Here is a 19,373-nt window from a genome sequence, read left to right as displayed (position 1 = left end):
GACGTCCATAACGTCACCGCAGGAAGTCTATCAGTCTCATCGCCATTTCCGCTATACTAAAACACAGAGCTGACTGCAACTCCGATCCTCCATTTTGAGCTAATTTATCGCCATGCCACACAGATGTGCTGCTGGTGGGTGCAGCAACATGACAGAAGGTGGATTTACGTTGCATTCATGGCCCAAGAATGTTCAAACTGCAAAGACTTGGACGCGTTTTGCGAGAAGTTCACGGGCACATTGGGCGCCTACGAAGTGGTCTCTCCTCTGCTCTGCACATTTTACTGAAGACTCGTACGAGACCTCTGATCTGTTGAGGAGCGTTGGCTATAAGCCTGTATTGAAAGAGGGTGCAGTACCAACAATTAAAGGAAAAGAAAACAAAAGGAAAGTATTATTTTATTATTTTTTTTAAAGTGAGTTCAGTTGCACCAGTTCTCCCAGAGCGTGAGCTGAGGGTTGTTGGTAAAACCCGGGATGGAACAGGATGGGACATACCGCTTGGGCAGTGACCTCCCCACGGTTGTTGCTAAAACCGGTGACATCCCGTTCCGTCCCGGGTTTTAGTAATTGCCTGAGCCGAGCAGTAATGGCGGAGTACATAGTATGGAGAGAATGAGTGGACCAGCCGTCTGATTTTCTCCACTGGATATCGCTGCCATCTCGCCCTTACATGGAAGAAGCGAATGAACGGAGAACTGAATGAACAACTGAAAGTCAGATTGTTTCAAAACAAATCGGCCACAAGCTCAGCCTTCAAGAAGCGAGAACACAGACGGGTAAGCTCCGACTCTTATTTGGATTAAAAAACACCACGTTGTTTACCTGCATTTAGATTAATACATGTAACTTGTATTGTGTGTTTAAGTTACCGGTATAAGATTATTTAATTTGCTTCAGAATGTGATTGTCTCAGTTCATCTGATTATTTAATTAGCCTTTTACGTTTTATCAGTGAAAATACATGCATGTACATGTCTGTTGCACAAGTTATCCTGTTTTAATGAGCGCCAACCCGCAATCAGTGAAGTCAAATCAGTCTTAGTTGAGTAAGTTGGTAACAGGATTTCTTACTTTCACCATAAATGTTTATTTATATGACTTTGGTCTATAGCTGTCAAAGGCCTCGGCCTTAAAACCGGTTACCGCTGTGATGTCACGCACTCAGGGCTGGCTGGCTCAGCGGGGCAGCTCGAATGCCAACTTTGCGGTCGATTTTAACTCTCAAAAATATTTTTTTTTAAATTCCCATTTATGCAGCGTACAAGAGTCAAGGATGGAGATACTATCCACTCAGAAATGCATTTAAAAATAAAGGTTCTGCGTATCTCCTTTAACAAGGTGAATTGTTCCATTGTCCATCCCCCCCCCTTCAGCTGCCCTCCAACTTGCAACCTGATTGGTCGGGAGATAAAAGTACTCCACTGTGAGCTGCTTCCATGTACAAGATCACATGTAAAATGCACCAGTCACTGAATACAATCTATAATAATTTTTCTTCCCGCCCAAAAAAAAGTCCACGGTGTGAGTTCACAATATGCTGTGAGCTGATAATTCAGGATCTCAGGAAGAGTGGTCATTTTAGTTTGAGAGTACCTGAATTTTGGGGCACTGTTTCATCTTCTCCTCCTGTGGAATGGTGTTGGTGACGACGACGGCCTCGAAGGGAGCGTTGTTGATACGTGAAATCGCGGGACCCGAGAAGATGCCATGGGTAAGAATTGCATAGACCTTTATAGCACCGGCAGAGATTAACCTGACAACAGAGTGAGAAACAGGGCAGGTATTAAAAGATAGAACAGCAGGACAGATGGAGAAAAATGAAGGGCCACAGAGAAAGAAAGACTGAAAGAATCTGATGATGGACCCAACACAAATTCAACCACTTTTTTCCCCCTCCAGGTTGTTCTGGCTACTGCAGTTCGCTGGGCCGTTAGTCTCGAGGTGAGCATTGGGACTGGCATCCAATATTTCGGGGGAGGGATTCATTTATAGCCTTCATTCATTTCCTTTTGGGAAACAGAACCAACTACGCTGCATATGCCACGCCCACTAAATGGATACACCATTTTGTTACACCATAACAAGCGTCACTGTGTTTATAATAAGGGGACAAAATAACATTTAAAGCGAGACGGCCTTTTGATTTCGTAAAATCGGTGAAATTTAGTTCCCTCTGAAATTTGGTCATTGTGATGTTTATTTCTGCAATATAACAAATGTTATTTAATTTGAGGGGATTCCCGAGTAAATAACGTGCATGAAATCACTCGCTTCACGCAGTCAGACAGACCTGCTTCTTCTTTTTGATTTTCCAGCAGCTGGCATCTACAGGTTTACTTTGACCGTGCACGGACAGTTCCATCATTCTGTCGCTAAACGAACAGCTGATCACACCGAGGTGCTCTCTGACCGCCGATAGTTATTAGTTTGGTCCTGCATTTCCTTTCCTTCGCAACATAACGTCTTTTCTTCTCGCTTTCCGTTACTGGAGTCAGTTTTTCACGTTTCATTCACACGCTCACGTCCGCCATTTTTCTTTCCCGTTTCTAATTTGCATCCCACAATGCCTTGCGTGAACGGGGAAAGCCCACCATGTACAACCCCGATTCCAAAAAAGTTGGGACAAATTACAAATTGTAAATAAAAACGGAATGCAATAATTTACAAATCTCAAACTGATATTGTATTCACAATAGAACATAGACAACATATCAAATGTCGAAAGTGAGACATTTTGAAATTTCATGCCAAATATTGGCTCATTTGAAATTTCATGACAGCAACACATCTCAAAAAAGTTGGGACAGGGGCAATAAGAGGCTGGAAAAGTTAAAGGTACAAAAAAGGAACAGCTGGAGGACCAAATTGCAACTCATTAGGTCAATTGGCAATAGGTCATTAACATGACTGGGTATAAAAAGAGCATCTTGGAGTGGCAGCGGCTCTCAGAAGTAAAGATGGGAAGAGGATCACCAATCCCCCTAATTCTGCGCCGACAAATAGTGGAGCAATATCAGAAAGGAGTTCGACAGTGTAAAATTGGAAAGAGTTTGAACATATCATCATCTACAGTGCATAATATCATCAAAAGATTCAGAGAATCTGGAAGAATCTCTGTGCGTAAGGGTCAAGGCCGGAAAACCATACTGGGTGCCCGTGATCTTCGGGCCCTTAGACGGCACTGCATCACATACAGGCATGCTTCTGTATTGGAAATCACAAAATGGGCTCAGGAATATTTCCAGAGAACATTATCCGTGAACACAATTCACCGTGCCATCCGCCGTTGCCAGCTAAAACTCTATAGTTCAAAGAAGAAGCCGTATCTAAACATGATTCAGAAGCGCAGACGTCTTCTCTGGGCCAAGGCTCATTTAAAATGGACTGTGGCAAAGTGGAAAACTGTTCTGTGGTCAGACGAATCAAAATTTGAAGTTCTTTATGGAAATCAGGGACGCCGTGTCATTCGGACTAAAGAGGAGAAGGACGACCCAAGTTGTTATCAGCGCTCAGTTCAGAAGCCTGCATCTCTGATGGTATGGGGTTGCATTAGTGCGTGTGGCATGGGCAGCTTACACATCTGGACAGACACCATCAATGCTGAAAGGTATATCCAGGTTCTAGAGCAACATATGCTCCCATCCAGACGACGTCTCTTTCAGGGAAGACCTTGCATTTTCCAACATGACAATGCCAAACCACATACTGCATCAATTACAGCATCATGGCTGCGTAGAAGAAGGGTCCGGGTACTGAACTGGCCAGCCTGCAGTCCAGATCTTTCACCCATAGAAAACATTTGGCGCATCATAAAACGGAAGATACAACAAAAAAAGACCGAAGACAGTTGAGCAACTAGAATCCTACATTAGACAAGAATGGGTTAACATTCCTATCCCTAAACTTGAGCAACTTGTCTCCTCAGTCCCCAGACGTTTACAGACTGTTGTAAAGAGAAAAGGGGATGTCTCACAGTGGTAAACATGGCCTTGTCCCAACTTTTTTGAGATGTGTTATGAAATTTAAAATCACCTAATTTCTCTTTAAATGATACATTTTCTCAGTTTAAACATTTGATATGTCATCTATGTTCTATTCTGAATAAAGTACGGAATTTTGAAACTTCCACATCATTGCATTACATTTTTATTTACAATTTGTTCTTTGTCCCAACTTTTTTGTAATCGGGGTTGTAAGGCATGATGTAGTATCTTGAATTGGGTCATGGTGAAGCGGGAAAAAAAACAGCGGAGAATTGAGGGCCACGTGGCTGTAAATTCATTAATTGTTCTATTAAAAAACAAACAAAAATAAATAAAATTGGAAGTCTTTGATTCGAATTCAGTAGCTTTTGGTCCACTGAACAAAAATAATTGGGTGTCAGGGAAAATTCTTTTTATGACCTACACTTGAAAAATCTGAAAGGCAGTCTAGCTTTAAGGGCCGTCCACATATCCCTCCCCCAGCATGCCCGGTGATCAAGGGCCATACAGTGGAAGTAGCGGACAGGTTCTATCTTGGTAGCACAATTACCTCGGACTGTAGGAATACAGTGGACATTCAGATCTGAATTGGGCATGCTGCAGCAGCAGCCATGGTCAGCCTACAGAATATCTGGTCAGACAAACACCTCTCAACCAGCACCAAGTTCAAGCTCTACAATAGCCTGGTCCAACCAATCTTACTGTACGGAGCTGAGTGCTGGACCCTGACAGACACAAACAGCACCTCGATGCCCTCGACAACAAGTATATACGTAGGATTTTTGGTCTCCACTGGCAAGACTGTGTCTCAAACATCACCCTGCATCAGCGTGCCAACCTGTCACTAGCAAAATTCAAGCAGCCCGTCTCCGCATATTTGGTCACCTAGCCAGACTGACACCACCACTGGAACCAGTCAGGCTACTTCGAGAACCAGCCCCTGAATGGACCCCGGAGTAAGTGGACCGACCAGCTGTCTGCTGACCTGAGGGACCAGAGTCTTGACCTAACATCAGCCTGGGAGGTAGCCCAGAACAGGACAGACTAGAGAACCTTGTGCAGAGGCGCCACGCTCCTGCAGGAGCAAGCCGACTAGTGAGCGTGAGTGACAAAGCGATCTCACTCGTCCCCCATCACTTTGCAGCTGATGGTTGGTAACTGGTGGACATTCCAGGCTCTGGATGCCTAGGTATCGGTCTTGTATATTTATTTATAACTCCGTGTTGGGGTCATCTGTCAGTCAAAGATATCCTTCACACCCATTGGTAGTCGCCTCGATGGCGAGATTAGTTTAACTTGCTATCCACCCACTTCACGTCACCGACGGTTACTTCACCAGTCAGTCAGTCAGTCAGTCAGTCATCGCCACATCGCTGCTAGACTCTTCCTGTATGTACACCTCTTTACATCTAAATTGAGATGGTCAATTATAGACAAATTAAGCGATGCAGTAAAATGCTAAATCCATCCAGACTGAATTCCTCAGACGAATCCTACAGTGAGACTTGTACACTGTCCCCAGAAACCTGCCCTCATTCGAGCCTCAACAGTGGAAGAAAAGCCATGGTCCTCCATTTCCCAAGGGTTAACTACAATAACAAAATACAGTCATTTATATGAATTTTTCATTCGATTATATACACTTTGGCTACCATCACCTCATATTAGAACTTAAAAAAAAAAAAGACAGCCCACACCAACAAGCAACGTGAGTGAATTGCCACTTGCTGAAATGAACATAGCATTTCTCATGTTTTATAAAATCTTATAGCTGTGTTACAAACCTCTCATTTGTTCATGTTTACAGTTGCTTTTTTTTTTTTTTTGCATTTGGAATGTGTGTTTTCTTTTGACGTACTTATCAGCAGCGTGGCAGATGGTTCCACACGTGTCAGCCATGTCGTCCACCAGAATGGCCACTCTGTCCTTTACGTCCCCGACTAGCACCATCCGGTCCACCTCGTTCGCTTTTTTGCGCTCTTTGTGAATGAGTGCAAACTCTACATTCAGCCTGTCGGCGATGGAGGTCACCCTGAAAACACATTTACAGGCTTAAACTCACAATCATGTTTAAAGATCATCAACTGTGAGCTACTGCTCGCTTACGTATCCCCCCCCCCGCTCTCACTTATATCAGAATGTGAGCAATCAAAAGAATAGGACACTTATTATGAAATGTTGACTTCAACAAATAATTAACCCTGAAACAAGTAAGTAAAAGAGCAGTGTTCTCCCCAGGGATTTCACATAGCATCCTGGTAAACTGTCATTTTGAAATGGCGTCAAAATCCACGCTATACGTTTTGCAAATACACTCAGTCGGTAAACAGGAAGTCGATGTGGGACAGACCTGAAAACGGTCTACTCAGTATAGAACCCCAAGCTGAAGTTTGGTACCAAGCAGCTATGATTTGTGGTTACTGAGAAAAAGGGTGTTTCAGACAGACGGAAATACGGACGGACAGACAGAGGTAAACCAGTATTCCCCCCCCCCCCCGGAGTGGGGGTATAAATAAAGAGTTAAACCGTAGCTGCGGCAACAGCAACATCTAACGTTTGCTTCAGTGAAATTACACTGGGTACAAATATTACTCTCTGAAACAGATTATATATTAGACACAGCTCTAAGGTTTACTGAAACTTCGATACTTCAGAAGCCACAATGGCAGACTGTGGAAGTATTTAACAGTTATTCCATGAAATGGAGTCGTACATGAGCTGATAGCTGAGGAGACGCATAGTGCTGAGTTGGCTACAAGCCATGTACGACGAGATTGAATGGAACAACTGTTTTATTCTATCCACATTCACTGGATTTTGAGAAGAACGGAGCATTTTTATTTTTTGCAAATTCAATAAAAAAAAAACCTTCATACAAAACATCCGACAAAATTTCTGCTTAGAATGTAAACAAGCTGGCGAAATGACAGGAACAATTTGTTTAAAAAAAAAAAAAAAGCTAACAACTCCTCCTCCTCCTGGGGGGGGGGGGGGGGGGGGGGAAATATATTTCTTTTTTTACCATCAAATACTTTTATTCCATATTTTGTCTGATTTCGGCCTAGGCCAGACTCAGGAAGTGGACGCCCCTACCATGCACAGTCTGCCATGGGCACCGGTGGAGGTGCGACAGGCCCAGAGCCCAGCAGAAATACCATCTACTCTGTATAGAACAACTGTCGCTTTTTTTTTTTTGCACGATTGCTCATATCCCGTGAATGTGAATAGAATAATGCCATGCATATCAAATATTAAGGTCAAGGTTTAGCCCTCATCTTCTGAAGACTTTTGCATTTTCCTGACTGCTTATATTTGGTTTTCTTGGTCATTTTAGAGGCCTTTAAAATGAAAAGATCTCCATTAGTACAGAAAGATGTCCAAGAATAACAAAAAGATGTTTCGTGGCTCGGTTGCTCCCATTTTGACTACAGAATTAGGGCTGGGTATCACCGTCAATTTCCTAGATTGATTCAATTTCGATTCTTAGGGTTTTAAATTGATTAATCACGATTCGATTCAATCTGCTCTTAAATAATGAAAATATCTCCATACAATACCTTGGTTTTATCAAGCTCTTTGTCGTTTTAAATTTGAAATGATTCCACACGTCTGATTTCATTTGAGACGGCTTGCCGAGCGGTGTTTTCCCTGCCTCAGTCATGGCTCTGGCCTCAGCCATTTTGTGTGCGTGCTTGAACGTCACGACGTACGACTGCACAGCTGCGTCATCACGCACGAGATGGCTGAGGGAGGACAATCACAACACACGAGATTGTGTTGTGGGGAAAAAAACAAACAAACCTTGATCTCATGCCCTGTGAATCGATAGTGCGAAATTTAAATGAAATCGATCCAAAATCGATTTTTTTTACCCAGCCCTATACAGAATACTCTCAAACTTTCCCAAACATCATCTTAAGAGCCACACGTAAGCTAGCTCCAGCTCCGTTAAAGGGCAAATGGGCAAATCCACCCTGAATGTTTTGCATGTAAACACCAATGATGTCCAAGTTGATTTTATTTTTTTAAAAGTTGAAACTTCATTCACTGACATTATTGGCTTCCTACATTTCCCACAATGCAGTTCAGCGATCAGTGGGATTGTCCCCTCATTTCATCTCTACCTAATGGCAGAGAGCTGCAGCAGCACTTTAGTCCTTTAATGTGTCCAGCTCGTTCACCTCCTCACCGATACACTCTGCTCAAACACAGATCCAAAGCTTCAACTTTCATGCTAAAACCACCATCAACACCACTGCATTTCTCGTAGATGATTAACTAGCTGAGCCAAGTCACTAGTGTAACTCAGCTGCACTTTGAGTCCAACATTAGGGTGGCACGGTGGTGTAGTGGTTAGCACTGTTGCCTCACAGCAAGAAGGTTCCGGGTTCGAACCTCACGGCCGACAGGGGCCTTTCTGTGTGGAGTTTGCATGTTCTCCCCGTGTCCGCGTGGGTTTCCTCCGGGTGCTCCGGTTTCCCCCACAGTCCAAAGACATGCAGATTCGGTACAATGGGGCCACTGTAATTGGCGCAAGCTGTTGTGGTTTCCCATGCCATGATGCATGTACACACACACACACGTACGTACACATATATATGTCTGTATGTGTGTGTGCGCATATATATATATATATATATATATATATATATATATATATATATATATATGTGTGTGTGTGTGTGTGTGTGTGTGTGTGTGTGTGTGTATTATATATATATATATATATATATATATATATATATCTTCCTATGGCAAAAGCTAAATAAATTATAAAAAAATTACATTACCAATTTCTGAAATTTAAGGCAGAAGAAGAAAACTAAATGATTAATAGATGAAACACGATTATGTAGTTTGAGACCTGCATAATCCGAAGCAATGACAGTCACATACAGGAAAGTGATTTAAAACCCCAATTCCATAAATTTGGGACAACGTGTAAAATGTAAATGAAAAACAGAACAATGATTTGCAAAATCATGGAAACCCTATATTTCATTGAAAGTAGGACAAAAGACAACATATCAAATGTAGAAACTGATTTAATTTAAAAAAAAAAAAAAAATTACATGCTCATTTTGAATTTGATGTTAGCAACACATTTCAGAAAAGTTGGAATGGGGCAACAAAAGACTAAAAGTTGCGTAATGCTTTAAAAAAAACACCAAAGTTGGTTGATTGGCAGCAGGTCAGTTACATGATTGGGTATAAAAAGAGCATCCCAGAGAGGCGGAGTCTCTCAGAAGTAAAGATGGGGAGGGGTTCACTGCTCTGTGAGAGACTGCGTGGGCAAACAGTACAACAATTTAAGAAAAACATTCCTCAATGTAAAAATGGCAAAGAATTTGGGGATCACGTCTATGGTACATAATATCGTTAAAAGATTCAGAGAATCTGGAGAAATCTCTGTATGCCAGAGACAAGGCTGAAAACTGACACTGGATGCCTGTGATCTTCAGGCCCTCAGGAGACACTGCATTAAAAGCAGACACGGGTCTGTAGTGGAAATCACCGTATGGGGTCAGGAACACTTCAGAAAACCATCGTCTGTGAAAACAGTTCATTACTGCATCCACAAACGCAAGTTAAAACCAGATATAAACAATATCCAGAAACACCAACACCTTCTCTTGGCCCGAGCTCTTTTACGATGGACTGAGGCGAAGTGGAAAATTGTCCTGAGGTCTGACGAATCAAAAGTAGAAATTATTTTTAGAAAATCATGGACACCATGTCCTCCAGGCTAAAGAGGAGAGGGACCATCCGGCTTGTTATCAGTGCACAGTTCAAAAGCCGGCATCTGTGATGGTATGAGGGTGCATTAGTGCACATGACATGGGTAGCTTGTACATCTGGGAAGGCATCACAAATGCTGAATGATATTTACGTTTCAGAGCAATATGCTGCCATCCAGACAAAATCTTTTCCAGGGAAGGCCTTCCTTCTTTCAGCAAGACAATGCCAAACCGCTTTCTGCATATATTAACATACTGCATGGCTCCATTTAAAAAAAAAAGAAAAAAAAAAGTCCAGGTGCTAAACTGGCCTGCCTACAGTCCAGACCTGTCTCCCATTCAAAACATTTGGGGCATTATGAAGCGCAAAATACAATAAAGGCAGCCCCAAACTATTGAGTAACTGAAATTGTATATCAGGCAAAAATGGGACAACAACATTTCTCTTTCAAAAGTACAGCAATTGGTCTCCTTGGTTCCCAAACATTTACAGAGTGTTGTTAAAAGTAGAGGTGATGAAACACAGTGGTAAACATGCTCCTGTCCCAACTTTTTTGAAACATGTTGCAGACATCAAATTCAAACAAGAGTGCTCCAAGAGCACAATATACCCCGCTGGCAACTCTGGGAAAATGCGACTGAATTGAGCAAAATTGCAATATGCATATTACCAAAAATATAACAAAGAATCTGGTTGAGTTTCGTGAAATTCCTCCAAAAATTGAGAGAGGAGTTGATTTCAGAAGGTGAGTACCCTTCTCAGGACGGACAGACATCGCCACGACATAATCCCCCTTCGGGCTTTTCAGTCAGTGGGGGATAAAAATTGTAAGGGAAGTTGATTTCAGAAAGTGAGCACACCTTGATGAAATTGCCGAAGTACAAGTTTGTTAATAATCAAGGGCATAACTCTGGTAAAATTTGCCCAAATTAAATGAAATTTCAATATGCGTATAACCGTCATATAACGAAGCCTTTTGCCAAGCTTCGAGAAATTTGTCCAAAGATCGTGAGAGGAGTTGATGTCAGAAGGCAAACACACATTCATGAAATTGTGAAAGTACAAGGTTGTTAATCAAGGGCTGTAACTCTGGTAAAATGCGACTGAATTGAACAAAATGCATACTACCAACATGCAACAAAGCCTTTTGCCAAGTTTGGTGAAATTCCTCCACAAATTGTGAGAGGAGTTGATTTCAGAAGGGAAACACACACTCATGAAATTGTCCAAGTATAATTTTGTTAATCAAGGGCTGTAACTCTGGGAAAATGTAACCGAATTTAACAAAATTAAAATATGCATATTACTGACATAACAAAGAATCCTGCCAAGTTTCGTGAAATTCCTCCAAAACTTGAGAGAGGAGTTGATTTCAGAAGGTGAGCGCCCTTCCCGGGACGGATGGACATCACCATGACATAATCCCCCTTTGGGCCTTTCGGCCAGGGGGGATAAAAACAATAAAATTTCTCAGTTTCAACATCTGATATGTTGTCTTTGTACCATTTTCAATGAGATATACGGTTTTCAAGATTTGCAAATCATATTTTATATCTCACACACAATTTAAAAAAAAAAATTTTTTTACAGGTGTCCCCAATTTATAGAATTGGGGTCGTATTATCAACTTCACTGACCGTGCACACAGACAACCTTCAAAACAACTGCATTCTTGTAGGTCTTTTCAAACCATCAGAGAACAAAAATGCACTTCTTGAACACCAAAGCAAAACCTTAGTCTCTTAGGTCAAAGTCGACCTGGTAAACTTCCTCAGGTCAGCCTCGAGTGCTCGACCCCTGAACCTAGCCAGGATCAAAAGGGGCAAAAGCTTACCTTTTCGCACCACCAGCATCAGGCGATACAATAATGCAGTTTTTCCATTCGGGAATGTTCTCTCGGATCCACTGGAGAACCGCGGGTTCTGCGTACAGGTTGTCTACAGCAATGTCGAAAAATCCCTGGAGGCCCAAAGACAGCACAAAGCACCAATCAGATGACTGAAAGAGAACCTAATTTTTAATTGCTTTAAAACAAAAAAGTCATTTTTGCTAGAAATTTAAAAAAAAAAAACATCCTTCCAAAAGATCTAACAAAACCCACACAGAGACCCCAAATCTCAAATAAATGCTGTTTGAGAACAGAAAAATTATATTAGTCTTCAACATGGAGGAGTTTAGCACACATTTTACAACCCCGATTCCAGAAAAGTTGGGACAAAGTACAAATAGTAAATAAAAACAGAATACAATGATGTGGAAGTTTCAAAATTCCATATTTTATTCAGAATAGAACATAGATGACATATCAAATGTTTAAAGTGAGAAAATGTATCATTTAAAGAGAACAATTAGGTGATTTTAAATTTCATGACAACACCACATCTCAAAAAAGTTGGGAGAAGGCCATGTTTACCACTGTGAGACATCCCCTTTTCTCTTTACAACAGTCTGTAAACGTCTGGGGACTGAGGAGACAAGTTGCTCAAGTTTAGGGATAGGAATGTTAACCCATTCTTGTCTAATGTAGGATTCTAGTTGCTCAACTGTCTTAGGTCTTTTTTGTCGTATCTTCCGTTTTATGATGCGTCAAATGTTTTCTATGGGTGAAAGATCTGGACTGCAAGCTGGCCAGTTCAGTAACCGGACCCTTCTTCTACGCAGCCATGATGCTGTACTTGATGCAGTATGTGGTTTGACATTGCCATGTTGGAAAATGCAAGGTCTTCCCTGAAAGAGACGGCATCTGGATGGGAGCATATGTTGCTCTAGAACCTGGATATACCTTTCAGCATTGATGGTGCCTTTCCAGATGTGTAAGCTGCCCATGCCACATGCACTAATGCAACCCCATACCATCAGAGATGCAGGCTTCTGAACCGAGCACTGATAACAACTTGGGTCGTCCTTCTCCTCTTTAGTCTGAATGACACGGCGTCCCTGATTTCCATAAAGAACTTCAAATTTTGATTCGTCTGACCACAGAACAGTTTTCCACTTTGCCACAGTCCATTTTAAATGAGCCTTGGCCAAGAGAAGACGTCTGCGCTTCTGGATCGTGTTTAGATACGGCTTCTTCTTTGAACTATAGAGTTTTAGCTGGCAACGGCGGATGGCACGGTGAATTGTGTTCACAGAATGTTCTCTGGAAATATTCCTGAGCCCATTTTGTGATCTCCAATACAGAAGCATGCCTGTATGTGATGCAGTGCCGTCTAAGGGCCCGAAGATCACGGGCACCCAGTATGGTTTTCCGGCCTTGACCCTTACGCACAGAGATTCTTCCGGATTCTCTGAATCTTTTGATGATATTATGCACTGTAGATGATGATATGTTCAAACTCTTTGCAATTTTACACTGTCGAACTCCTTTCTGATATTGCTCCACTATTTGTCGGCGCAGAATTAGGGGGATTGGTGATCCTCTTCCCATCTTTACTTCTGAGAGCCGCTGCCACTCCAAGCCTCATTAGCCGGTTAAAGTTGGTTAACCTATGAGTTTAACAGGGATGCAAACGGCGTGCCTTTTGGCGGATGCCGCCTTTTTCACGGCTGAATCGTGCCGGTCCGATTTTTTTTTTGGGGGGGGGGGAGGGAGCGTTGGAGTGTCTGAATAATTTCAAACGGCATTTGCTTATTGAGTAATTTTAATACAGAATTTACTCTGATGAAATTATTCAGACACTCCAACGCCCCCCCCCAAAAAAAAAAAAAAATTCGGGTATGCACGATTCAGCCGTGAAAAAGGCGGCATCCGCCAAAAGGCACGCCGTTGGCATCTGCACCTTTAGTTTGTGTGGAGAGATATGATCTGCAATAACATGCATTGTTGGCTACAGACCGAAACATACTTTCAGAATGCACTGGCCAAAGCAGGACTAAACTCGATGTGCCTTCTAATAATAATAATAATAAAAAAAAGTAATTTGTAAGCTAAAAAGCCTGTGTCTACACTTTTCTCTCGCCGAGTGGCAGCTGTTTTCAACTGGGGCGGGACATGACTGAATGGGTGTTTCTGATTTGTCAGCTGTCATCCTCAAGGCCTCTGCATGCTCGTGTGACAAGGCTTTCGCAGATAGCTTTTCGCAGACAGTTGTAATTTATTGTTGAGCGGGGATAATAGGCGTGCGCGATGTTATTCACCGGCACAACGCAAGGGGGCGCGAAGTCGCTAGGAGTAGTTGGTGGGTGTGGCTAGTGGAGTGTTTATCCTCCGGTTACTTATAATGACTAGAACTGGAGTCGTATAGATGTACGTACTTCCTCAATCAACCGCTCTTCATGCTGCTCCATCTTCGCTCGTGTTTTTAAAAATGCCGGTCGTGAAAACAAACCAAACCGGGAAAGTAGGGAAGCGGAAGTGCATGTACAGCGGATGTAGAGTGGACCAATCAGAGCCCTCTTGTCTGCGGCGCTGTCTGCGAGGCTTCTGCGGTGGTCACAATTTTTGGGAGGTGCGCGCAGAGCATCTGCGAAGGTGGGGGGGCTACGCAGACACCGTCTGCGACGCTATCTGCGAGGACTGGGTTGTCAGCATAAATTGGCCTTTACACCGCATGGCATGCCCCAAGCGTTTACAACACAGAATTCCAGGTTCTCCGCTCCAAAATCGGCAGCTTCAAATGATTGATTTTTTTTTTAACCGACAACCAAAAAAAAAAAAAAAAAAAAAAAACCAACCAGTTGACGTTGATTCGGTCAACCACCGGTCAAACGGTCATCGGTTAACATCCCTAACTCCAAGATGCTCTTTTTATACCCAGTCATGTTAATGACCTATTGCCAATAGAGATCTTGCAGTCACGTGACTGGAAAGTACACAGCCGCCATCTTGTCGGTAAAAAACACAGCTGAATACTGCTGCACTCGTGTACAGAATGGATCAATTTTAACCGACGGACTACACGGCTCATTTTTCTAATGAACAGATAACTAGATATATGTCTAAAATAAACGATCTACAGATTAGTGACCCTTATGGCTTACCGGACGGAGTTTTCACGACCGTGTCAGTGGATATTGAACTGCCAGAGGTGGAATACCCAGACGTGTATAATTACCTCATTAACTTTCCCTCGCTGTTCAGTGGTGAAGCACTGCGTGCTTATAAATCTCTGGACAGTTATCTTTACAGAAATTCAGGATTTGTCAGCCATGGCATCTTGTAAACAAGAAAATAATCCTCATTGGACGGGTAAGTCACTTAAGTATTGAGTATAGCACTGACCAGCCGATTATAGAATAAGGTAATTCCAGCTGTAATTCCAAATCGTCCGTCTCTGGCGTTGGAGAGGTAGAGGCTTAGCAGTGGAGATTTGAGTGGCTGTTTTCTGAGCTTAGTCAACAGGCCGGCTCTGCCTGCAGCCTCGCTTTTGCTTCCACTCCCGATGCCGCCTCCTTCGCTTTGCTTCCGATAACAATCCACGGAGACCCCGCTGGTCTCGCTATCTCGTCCGGAATGTTTTTTTTTTCTCGTCCGGAATGTTGTGCATGCAATGGAAATCGCTACAAACTGTCATTTTCTGCTGGAAACCAATGTCCAGTAAGTCCATACGGTTGTAGTGGATATTGAAGTCCGGTACAGACGAACAACACGCAAAAATACACACAAAAAACGTGCACAGGTAGGGAGAGCTTGTAGCCGCAGCCATCGTAGTAGAATTGTATATAGTAGGGTTTTCCAGAAGAAAAGGTAGAAGTAGAAGGCGGAAAATGGCGTTTGACCGACAAGATGGCATCTGTCACAATCTGGATCGGCTGTGATGTCACATGCAAGTGCTCCATTGACCTAATGAGTTGCAATTTGGTCCTCCAGCTGTTCCTTTTTTGTACCTTTAACTTTTCCAGCCTCTTATTGCCCCTGTCCCAACTTTTTTGAGATGTGTTGCTGTCATGAAATTTCAAATGAGCCAATATTTGGCATGAAATTTCAAAATGTCTCACTTTCGACATTTGATATGTTGTCTATGTTCTACTGTGAATACAATATCAGTTTTTGAGAATTGTAAATTATTGCATTCTGTTTTTATTTACAATTTGTACTTTGTCCCAACTTTTTTGGAATCGGGGTTGTACACTAATCCCTACTTCTACACACATTTTCTAATTACTTCCTGTTTCAGGTTCTTTTCATTAGGTGTTTGTACAGGCTGTTGTGCTTACCCTTCGTTTTATTCACTAATACCTGATAAATGAAACACTCTTTTTGAGCAGCTCGAACATTTTTGAGTGCAGAAACAAACTAGTTTGGTCAGTGGTTAAGTTGTTTTTCCAGCCCGCAGTGGAGCTCAAACGGGCCTGACCTTGAGTTAATGTTACTCGCACTACAACTAGGATTGTGAGGAATAAAAAAAGCGTGCACCTTTTCCCTGCCACACTGTCAGATATGAAACTCGTTTATCAACAGGACATGGCCTAACCCTAATTCATTCATCTTTAGTCAAGGCTTTGAAATTATTAATTGGTTTATATTTTGGGATACAGAAGCGCCTAAACTCGTTTGAACTATTGTAAGCAGGCGCATACAGAAATGTCTGTCGGAGTGGCCGGGATTGGTCAGAATTCTTTGAGATTTTTTTTTTAATTAAAAAAAAAGTCACACACACTCTTCTCCATCATGCATTTTCCTGAGAAGCTTCAACACTATGCGGATATAAGCAACCTTTTAAATCAATTACAATCAGATCTGTACATGACTTTGATAAATAAGGGCCAATATGAGGGGGAATGGATTAAAAAAAAGTGGGTTTTGGCCATCAAGTCGTTACCTGAATCTGCGACGCATGAAGGTCCATGGTGATTATGTGATCCGCTCCGGCTACTGACAGCATGTTAGCCACCAGTTTAGCAGAAATCGGAGCACGGCTCTGAAAGGAAAAACATTTCTCCTTCACCTCAAAACACTGAGCTAATGCATTGCTTTTATTCTTATTTTGCACCATTACAGCAATTATCTGAAACGAAACAGGACATATAGCTCAAGCATGAGTTTCAAAATCAACTGAGTGCGAAGAATTTTTGGACACGAGTGACATTTGGTAACGTTAAAGGGGGTGAGGTGCAGAGTTTTTAAGCCTAATGCACCTTCAAATAATATAGATTATTTTTCTCTGCAATATATGATAAGTGTTCCAAGAAGTCTGCAAAACTTGGAACAAAGTGCACTCACATGGTCAGTGTTCAAGTTCACACAAACCATGTTTTAAGCCTTTAAACCTTGACCTTCGCCCTGGCTGTAAACAACCCCCCCCCAATAGAAATTTAGTGTCACTGTGAATGAATCCATGCTATAATGTAAGCATATCCCCTTCTCAAGGATTACAGAAAGGCTTAACAAGTCAGACTCCCCCCTCAACAACTTAACTACACGTTCATTGGAATGTTCTCTAATCTACTGATAATTATTTATCAGTCCAAACCTGTGGTCTATTAGGTCTCATGCTCAGCAAGGCATAAAATAGGGCAAAGATTAATTTAATCTATACGGCTACATTTGTGACTGAATGCAGGGAAACGAAAGCGTTGGCATACTTTGTCCTTTTTGTCCTGTCGGGCGTAGGGGAAGCACGGGATGACGGCGGTGACACGTGACGATGAAGCGATCTTGCATGCATTGATCATGATCAGCAGCTCCATGAGATTATCGTTAATTTCTCCACAGCCACTCTGTATGATGTACACATCCTCGCCTCGAACGCTCTCACCTATTTCCACACTGCAAAGGACGACATGATCAACATCAGCATCATTAAAATTAAATGACCAACATTTAAAAAAAGAGGGCTGTGACATATCATGGACTTATCAGTTTGTTTTAATCGGAGCAGTGTGTATTGCATTAGCAGGCAATTCACAAAAAGTTGTGTGTGTGTTATTTCTGGTTAAGGAAAATAATGGCTCATCACCAATTTTTCATTATGCAGTCAAAAATTAAACATATGCCTTCAATCATATTATAGACCAAGGGGTATGATGACATTAACACCATGGCACACTTCGGAGCATTGCTGCCCATCATCAAAACGTTAATACTCACTTCCTATAGCATAAATGTTTCGTAAACCTTTTTTCATATTTAAACGCGACATTTTTGTTGTTAAAATAGGCATGCAACGAAACATAGTGCAACAATAAATCGCAGTACAAATTTATGACCATTCAAAATGGATAAAATAAACGTATTGCGATTATTATTAGGCTGCATAATCTCTTCGGTTTTCCTACTTGTAATTGCATTGTTTAGACAGCAGTATGCGCAATAACGGTAATGCAGGTGACTTCACCCAAGGCAGAAGTAGCACAGCGCTAGTGCCTCGAAAACACAAGACAGATCTAAAATGGGAAACAGATGTTATGCAACTGACTATACAAAAAAAAAAAAAAAGCTCCCTTTTTACAAAGGCTGCCAAAAGCTAAAGAAAAGAGAAGCAAATGGAGGTAGTACAGTGTCTTCATAAAACTTTATTAATTACAAATTGTCCGTTTCTTAACTTTTAATCAAAGGAATATTTTAGTTAACCGGCCATTATATTTTTATTCCAGCTTTTACAAATGTCGGCAAATAATTATTGTTGGTTATTAAGAATTTTTTTATTTTAAAAACAGGAATATTTAAATTAATAAAGAATAGGAATATATGGTGCATTTATTTAGTCATAAAATTTTCTTCATTACTCCCCCCCCCCAAAAAAAAAAAAATATCTTGTGAAAATTGAATCATAAACCCAAGATTGGGAATCAAATCAAATCATGAACTGGCTGAATCATTACATGACCATGTTAAAACGAATTCAACAGAAGCAAAACACGGCTACTAAGTTTTGTTAGCAAAACATGTAATCATGTATCAAACATCGTAACAAAGAGCCAAATATGAAATCATTGCCTCATAACCTAGTCCTACTCTCAAAATCTCATCTTCAAATGATAAATTCTTTCAAACTCCAAATTAAATCAAAACCGATGAACCTAGTAGTGTGTACGAGATTCTACAAAAGTAAATGTTAACATAAATGCATTTCTTTGCTAGTATAACGTCAAGCAAGAATACCTTGATTTATAAACAGTTTATGATGCATATTATCACAGCCATAAGCTTACGTTACTTCTTAGCCTCATAGATGGGGTAGAAAAATAAAAGAACTAGAAGGGCACAAAGTAGAGTCAATACCTCCACCAAGCCACATAACATCAAAATCACTTGAACCTTGGAGAATCCTAAAGCTGTACACTAAATTTCATCAAAATTCGTTCACTACTTTTTGAGCCACGTTGGGAACAGGGGAAAAAAAAAAATCCTGAATCCGCATACATAGAATGGAGCCAGGATCAACATACGTATCCGGATTTGCATCAAAATTTAATCAACTGTTCCTTGGCCCATAGCCCACCTTTCCTCCAAATTTCATCAAAATCCGTTCACTACTTTGAGTTACACTGGGAACAGACAAACGAACAAACGGAGGCAAAAACATAACCGTCTTCAACAAAGTTGGCGGCAGGAACAAGATTTGGACACTTAGAAATTCCTGGCTAATCAAACAGGCTAACTGTGGGTGAAAGCTCCCCCCCCCCCCCAAATCATTCCTTTATCATCAAACTTATTAAACAAAACTGTAAACAGAGTTGATCATGTCCTTATAAAGAAAACTG

At 41.5% G+C, this 19,373-nt stretch overlaps 1 protein-coding gene across 1 annotated transcript in view; it reads right to left on the bottom strand.

Annotated features, from left to right (window-relative positions):
• The window catches only part of LOC132866142 (ribose-phosphate pyrophosphokinase 2), a 46,957-nt gene that overhangs the window by 9,999 nt on the left and 17,585 nt on the right, over window positions 1–19,373 (bottom strand). The window contains exons 2-6 of the mRNA XM_060898737.1: window positions 17,253–17,436; window positions 16,490–16,588; window positions 11,560–11,684; window positions 5,845–6,018; window positions 1,597–1,756 (exon numbers count right to left, since the gene is read on the bottom strand). Of these exons, the coding sequence (XP_060754720.1) occupies window positions 1,597–1,756; window positions 5,845–6,018; window positions 11,560–11,684; window positions 16,490–16,588; window positions 17,253–17,436 (742 nt within the window). The remainder of the gene's footprint in view (window positions 1–1,596; window positions 1,757–5,844; window positions 6,019–11,559; window positions 11,685–16,489; window positions 16,589–17,252; window positions 17,437–19,373) is intronic.

The sequence above is a fragment of the Neoarius graeffei genome, chromosome 18, assembly GCF_027579695.1.
Source record: "Neoarius graeffei isolate fNeoGra1 chromosome 18, fNeoGra1.pri, whole genome shotgun sequence".
Lineage (NCBI taxonomy): Eukaryota > Metazoa > Chordata > Actinopteri > Siluriformes > Ariidae > Neoarius > Neoarius graeffei.
The sequence above is the reverse complement of the archived record's forward strand: the minus strand, read 5'-3'. Positions and strand labels throughout refer to the sequence as shown.